A 7,390-nucleotide genomic window follows, 5' to 3' on the forward strand; every position below is an offset into this window, starting at 1 on the left:
GCCCCACGCACCGACCGCGCTTCCGGAAGCGAGAACAGCGCGATTTCTTGGTCCTAAGAGCAACGTTCCAGCTGCCACAACCGAGGGGACCGAGGCGGAAAGGCGGCCCGGCAGCCGGTACTCACCCCGGCCCGGCCCCTCTCGGCGCTCCGGGCAGAGCAGGCGGCGGCGTCGCGGGCGGGCGGCAGCGCCGGGGCTCGGGGCGGCGGCCGGGGGGCTCCGGGCGGCGGGCAGGGGGCTCCGGGCGGCGGGCAGGGGGCTCGGGGCGGCGGGCAGGGGGCTCGGGGCGGCGGGCAGGGGGCTCGGGGCGGCGGCCGGCACACGAGCCGCCGCCTCCGCCGCTTCCCCGCGCGCTGTCCCGTCCCGCCGGGCCCGCCGCAGCTGCCCGCCCAGAGCCGAGCCGGGCGGGACCGGGACCGGGACCGGCACCCGGCCCCGGCGGCTGCCGCCGCAGCGCGCCGCTCCGCCCGGCGAAAGCCGCCGCCGTTCCCGCCTCGGCCGCGCGGTGCCGGGCGGCGCGGGGGGCGGTGCCGGGCCGCGCCCCTCCTCCCGTCCGCCCCTCGGCGCCGGCAGCGCGGAGGGCTGGGCTGGGCCGCGCCGCTCGCTGCAGCGCTCGGCTCCGCTCCGCCGTCGAGGAGGGAGAGGAGAGAGAGAGGAGAGGGACGGGACCGCCTCGCCCAGCCCCGCCGCCCGCCCCGCTCGCCCGCACCGCCGCCCGCGCGAAGATGGCCGGCTGGCAGAGCTACGTGGACAACCTGATGTGCGATGGCTGCTGCCAGGAGGCCGCCATTGTGGGCTACTGCGACGCCAAGTACGTCTGGGCAGCCACGGCCGGCGGCATCTTCCAGAGCATCACGGTGAGGGCGGCGGCCGGGCGGGCGGCAGGGAGCGGGAAGGGCGAGGCGGCCCGGCGGGGGCCGGGGGCACCTTGGCGTGCGCGGGGGGAAGGCGGCGGGGAAGCGAGGGGCCCGGCCGCCTTTTTGTCTGTGGCCGCCGGCGGCGCCGCGGTTGCGGGGCCCTTCCCGCCGGCGGGGGCGGCGGCCGCGGCCCGATGCGGCGGGGCCGGCCCGTGGGGCCGTCGGTGCGGGGGCCGCGGGGCGGCGGGAGAGGCCGCGCGGCGGGGCTGGCGTAGGGCCGCCCGCGCCTGGGCCCGGCGCTGCGGCGAGGCTTACGTGCGCGGCGTAGGAGGCGTTCGTGAATGCCCACCGCGCCGCCGGCTCCATGTTCTTCGCCGCCAAGATGGCGCACTGCCATTGATCGCTGCCTGCCCTCCCCCGCCCCGCCCGGCCTCCGCCGCCGCCCCGCGCCCGCCAGCCCCGCGCCCGCCGCCCGCCCGGCGCTGCGGGGCCGCGCCGCCGTTACGTAAGGGCCGTGCGGCGCTCTGCAGCGCGGCCCGGCCCGGCCCACCCGGCGGCCAGCGCCGTGCCCCGCCCCGGGCGCGGCGGGGCCCGCGGCGGCGTGGGCCCGGGCCCGGGGCAGCGCGGCCCGGGCGGGGCCTGCGGCGGCCGCGCAGAGCCGCGCCGTGATGGCGGGGCCGGGCCCGCCGTGACGCTGCACTTTGCTGCCGCGGCCGCTCCCGCCTGGCGCTCCCGCGGGCCGGGCGGCGGGCCCCCCCCGCGCAGCCCCGGGCCGGGCGGGCCCCCCCCGCGCAGCCCCGGGCCGGGCGGGCCCGCAGCGCCGGGCGGCTCCGCAGCGCCGGGCGGCTCGGGCGGGCGCGGCGGAGGCGGCCGCGCTGGGGCCCGGCCAGCGGCCAGCGGGCCCGGCCCTGCGGAGCGGGGTCCGGCCCGGCCCCGGGCGCTGCGCGGCGCCGACGGAGCCCCGGCCTGGAGCGCTTGTGCGGGGAGCAACGGGAAACTCACTGTCTGAGCCTCCCGGCGCGAGACGGGAGGCTTGCTAAATAGAAATAAAGAAATGAAATACTGCTGTGCTAACCGCGGGCTTCTTTCTTTGACAGCCGGTAGAAATAGATATGATTGTAGGAAAAGACCGAGAGGGTTTCTTCACCAATGGTCTGACCCTTGGTGCGAAGAAGTGCTCTGTGATCAGAGATAGCCTGTATGTCGATGGTGACTGCACAATGGACATCAGGACAAAGAGTCAAGGTGGTGAGCCAACATACAACGTTGCTGTAGGCAGAGCTGGCCGAGGTAAGCACGATTTTCTTCACTTTCAGATCACGGGGTTAGGAATGTGACCCTAAGCATAGGCTTCACTGTGGAGAACACCACCCTCCTGCGTCCCGTGGCTGTTTTCGGGCAGTGGTGCACGGGGGCGGGTGGCAGCGCTCTGCCTCGCTGACCGACTTCTGCCTGGGAATCGCAGTTGTGATCGCAGCCAGGCGCTGGGCAGGGAAACGGTTAAACACACCTCTGACCAGCGGGAAGGAGCAGGCTGCGGCTCCAAGGAAGCTTACCAAGTACCTGATAACTTGGTTATCTAAAGCTTAGGGCAGGGATCCGTTAATGGTTGGTAGCGAAACTAGCTTTTCCTTGTAAACTTCTCAATGGAAAGTTTATTCTGCAAAGAGGTGAATTCCTTGTATGAGCTACTCCTACTTGCTTTTTAACAAGTTTTACGCTCTCTTCTGGCACTTCCTATCGAGCTCTCTGAAGTTTATCTTCAGGCAAAAAAGCCCGTCCAGTTTGGTATCATTGAGAAACTCACTTTATGCTGGTACAGCTACTCCTTGTGCTCCTCATTTAACTTTTGGGGAAACCCGTTGGGAGGAAGGCACTAGGTGTGAATGTAGAAAATGTGCCTCAAAATACTGACGGTTCAAAATATCTGGCCTAACATTTTTTGGCTGGCAGTGGAACAAATTGGTGAGCAATGGACTTTTGCTTATAAGACCAAAAGTAGAGCAGAATTTGTCTATGGGCCAAGCTGGGTGCCAGCGCTACAGGAGGAACATTTGCAGCGCTCAAGTGGAACAAGCGGAGTTCCGAGTGCCGTGCACAGCGAGGCGCAGGGAGCAGCTTTGGGGGGCATGAGCGCATTGCCATGGCGATGCACAGCCCCTGCGGCTGGGACCGCTGTCCGGCCCTGCGGGTGACACCTGCGGGCGGCGCCTGCTGGCAGCGCTGCGAGCCGGGCTCCCGCGAGCCACCGCGGCGCACAACCGTGGGAGCGGAGGGTCAGCAGCGAAATCTTCCTGCGTTTTGTCTTACACGAATAGTGTTTCGTAATTGCATTGTGGCGTGAAATGTCTCAGCCCAAGTCTGACCCCATGGGCCTTTTGCTGGTCCCACGGCAGTTGCTGTGGTTCTCACACCACTGCAGATCAGAGTACGGGCACGTTCCCTTTCTGGTCTTCAGTCACAGTTCTCCTGCATATCCTGCTGCCGTTGTCCGTGACAACACCTCCCTTTGTGCCCTTGTTTTTCTGAGGTGCAGCCAGGATTTCCTGGCTGCTGCTGGAGAGGTGCGTGATGCTTTTTTGAGGTGGTTGGTGGTGTTTTTCTTAGCAGTGAACTCTTACGGCTTACATCATTGTGTAATATCCCTGAGGATAACTCGTGCCTCCTCCAGCCCTGCTTACATCTGTATTTTTACAAAAGTCCCGTTAAATGAGCTTGATACCCAAATACTAAATCTTGAATTTGAGTGTGTTTATTGCACTGCCTAAAACTTACGTTATTTCCTTGTCTAACACACTCTTTTTAAAACTTTTTTCTTTTCTCTTTCAGTCTTGGTCTTTGTAATGGGCAAAGAAGGGGTCCATGGAGGCGGATTGAATAAGAAGGCATACTCAATGGCAAAATACTTGAGAGACTCTGGGTTCTAGTTGCTAGGCAGACTGTTAAGTATTAGGGGAAGATTGCTATTAAACTTTCCTGGTGGTGAGCTTTAAACCTTACATTCTGGAAACTTTATTAGCAATGCAGGGCGATGGGGTATGAACCTGTGTCTCCTTTGTATCCCTTTGTTGGTGGGGAAAGGTGTTTGGGTTTGTTGTTTTTCTTTCTTTTTTTTTTTTTTTTTTTTTTGTTTCTTTAATTCTGTTCATTTCTGTTTTGTTTTCTTGTGTACTCCAGCATTGGTTATAGTCATGGGAAAGGAAGGTGTCCATGGAGGGACACTCAACAAGAAAGCATATGAACTGGCTTTATACCTGAGGAGGTCTGACGTCTGAGCAGCCTCTCCCCATCACCGAGCAGCTTCTGCTCCACCACCCATTGTGCTCAGTGCTACGAGACTGTAGATGGTAGTTTGTGGGTTTTATTTACCCATTTCCTGATGTCCTAGTTCCAGTTACCCCCTGTTCATTTCTATGTTAGCCACTGTATGTAACCAAGTCCCGTATCTGGCACCATCACTGCACCACAAAAACGATATGCATGATACCTTGAGAAACTCTCGGGAGGGGAATACGCCAAGTGTAGGTTTTGCTTTGGCTTAGCGATTAGTGTGATACTGACAACTAAAACAACTCAAATACTAAACAAGGTGCCGATTGTACAATCTAATTTGATCAATGCCTCTTCAGCACTTTGAGCAATGACACGGCTCACCAGTCTTCCTTTCATGGACCGTGGTTGGGAGGAAAAATGTGCATGCATATCTTCTGTCCCTCTTTTTTTGTTTTTAATCCACGTTTGTTTGCTTACACCCATTTTTATAGTGCCTGGTTTGTTTAACCAATTTGCCACTCAAAAGCTATTAATGTTACGCTAGTTTTGTCATTGCACTTCACTGTAGGCTTAAGTCTTCTATTTTTCCTTCACGATGTCTGAAGCTCGTAGTGATTAACAAGTGCAATCACAAAACTACGGAAGGGTACAGATGCACTTCCTCCCATGACCTTAAAACCACCGTCCCGAGCGGGTCCCCAGAGACATTCCATCATTGCAATAGCTCAGGCACTTTTTTTTTTGCCAGCTCCTGTTCTGTAGTTGACCTGTCGAAGGCTGCCATTGTGGACATGAGAGATCCCACCATAACCATCTGGAGTGTGTCTGGTTTCAGTTTTTCATAGGACCAATTTTAATTTGCAGCTTGGGGGTTGTGGGTTTTTCATTTTTTTTCTGGTTTTTGATCTGAAACTGCAATGTCATTGTGGATAGCTGCCCCTGGGGGCTCTGCTCCCCTCGCATGGGGGCGGCAGTTGGAAACCTAAACTGTCAAAATGATGCCATTTCAAATTTAAACTCTTCATTTGGCCTGTCCCACCCTTGCTGCAGAAATCATGGAGTGAGCTGCCTTGTGCACCAGTCATCTGAAATGTCTGTAACCAAACCCTCAGTCCAGGCTCGGCACTGCCCTGTGTCCATGTAGAGAGAACTGCAGAACTCTGTGTTCAAAGGAATAGATGGGAGATGGTATTGGTTGGAATAACTGACTTGGCTGTCTTGTGATGAATTTTTTAATATGTATTCTGTGCCATACTATTGTTTAAAAAAAAAAAAAGAACTGTTGCTATTGTGAGATGGATTTTAACTGACTAGGAGGGTTTCTTTTGAATGGCACTACTTAGGGACATTCTAGTATTTGCTTCTGTTGTTGGGCCTTGTGGGTAATGTACAGATTTAAACAAATTCTTGTTGCTGATTTGTCCATTTCTTTCCCTGCACTTTGTTACATCTGGGATACAGTCTAACTCATCTGATTTAATATGCATTTCAAAAAATGCCATAACTATTAAAAACACCTTGTTTACAGACAGATGAAATAAATTTATTCCAACCAAACGAAATCGGGCTGTTGGTGATTTTTTTTTCCCCGCACAGGCGTCCTCGCGGCTCCTCACGGCGCGGCTGACTGCGGGAACTCCAGCTACGGTGCAGCTGTGGGGCTTGTAAGGCAGCAGCAGTTGGATAAGATCACTTCAGTTGAAGGCCAGGCAGGCTTTGGGGTAGATCTTCTGAAATTAGAAGCTGTTTTCTTGTCACTTAACTCGCCGTTTATCCAGCTCCACGGAGAGGGGCTCCCCGCCACGCGAGTGCCCGGCGTGCAGCCCGGGGGTAGGTCCGCGTCACTGTGTCCCTGCGGGCTGGGGCACCTGCTGCCGAGGGCTCCCAACGGCGCTGGGGACACGGGAGCCGGGGATGGCCGCGGCAGAAAAGCCCAAACCACAGATGTTAGTCTTGAGCTAAGGCTGGGCTTTTCTCCTGCCAGGGCCAGCTGTGCACCACCTGGGCGGTACCCTTAAAACACCCTTGTTCTCCCCTCTCCCCTCCATCTCCGGTCGAAGTGCGGTACCTGTGCCTTTGCTCGTCACTAGCTCCCGTCTAACCAAACCCTTCACACAGTGTTCTCTGGTGAGTTGTGTCCAACCCGTATTGCTCAGCGCCAGAGTTAAGACAGATGAGAACAGGCCCCCAGCCCTCAGCAAGTTTACGTTTGGTAGTAACTAGTACAGAGGATGCAAACCTCTCACTTCCCCTATGAAATCGTGTTAGTGTGTGAATCCATGTTTTGCTCTCTATCTAAACCCGATTCAGAATTGTACGCACCGTCTGACTGCAGCTTTTTGGGGGGGCGGGGGGGTGTCCATCCCTGGCATTTTGCTGTAGTACGGCCAGAGCTGGAATTCACCAACAGCAGCTCAGAGGCAGGAATAGCCATTAGCAGTGCACACCAAGTATTTTCCAGCCCGTTACATTATTTTAAACGCAATTCCTGTCTGATCAGCTCCCCTCTCCCGAGCAGGTGCCTGCAGGGTTCTCTGGGTGACACCCCTTTACTTTTTCTTGGTAAGAATTAGGTGTTGCACAAATTTTTAAATGCTTATGCTGTTGGATTTCCATAGCAGAATGGTCTGGCTGGGCTCTACATAAAATACCTTCCTTGGATTACCTGGACTCAACAAATGTTACACTTCAATTTCCAAATTAATAGACAATTTATCCAGCAAGTTTTAATGTGATACACAAGTTCTGCTTTGAAATGCTAAGAGATGCTCAACCTTCCAAAGTATTTCTATTCCTTCTTTAAATTTCATTTTTCTTCTCACTGGCAATGGCAAGAGACAAGTGAACTCTATCTGTGGCACCAGGGCAGCGTGGCAGGAGTATCACTACAATATTCAGTGCCAAGGCCTGCTGAAATAAAATTTACACTAACGCCATTAGGAAATTTAGAAAATGGAACAGTTTGTTGTTTTTTTTTTTTTTTTAACAAACATACAGTATATTTGGGATGGAAACAGAATATCCTTTGCTGCACACGTTTTCTCTGTATAGCATGGAGAACAGCAGCTGAGAAACCAGTAACAAGAGCGTCATTTTACTTTTTTGCCATTGCAGCAAACACCACAGCCAGTTACATACAGCACGTTATCAAGTTGACTTCAGTTCGTGGTTCTGGACCTCTTAATGTTTTGGGGTGCCTGGAATACAATTCTGAATGAACACAACACAGGAACAGCAGGAACCTGTTTTAAGAAACATCT

The 7,390-nt window shown here is 56.0% G+C and overlaps 1 protein-coding gene across 1 annotated transcript; it reads left to right on the plus strand.

The window, feature by feature from the left end:
• Window positions 1-214: 214 nt before the first annotated feature.
• On the plus strand, window positions 215-5,692 carry PFN2 (profilin 2). The gene is made up of 3 exons (XM_065640532.1): window positions 215-857; window positions 1,955-2,147; window positions 3,687-5,692. Exons 1-3 carry the CDS (start codon window positions 726-728, stop codon window positions 3,782-3,784), a joined length of 423 nt encoding a protein of 140 aa, XP_065496604.1. The 5' UTR covers window positions 215-725; the 3' UTR covers window positions 3,785-5,692.
• The last annotated feature ends 1,698 nt before the right edge of the window (window positions 5,693-7,390 follow it).

Source organism: Caloenas nicobarica, chromosome 8 (assembly GCF_036013445.1).
Source record: "Caloenas nicobarica isolate bCalNic1 chromosome 8, bCalNic1.hap1, whole genome shotgun sequence".
Lineage (NCBI taxonomy): Eukaryota > Metazoa > Chordata > Aves > Columbiformes > Columbidae > Caloenas > Caloenas nicobarica.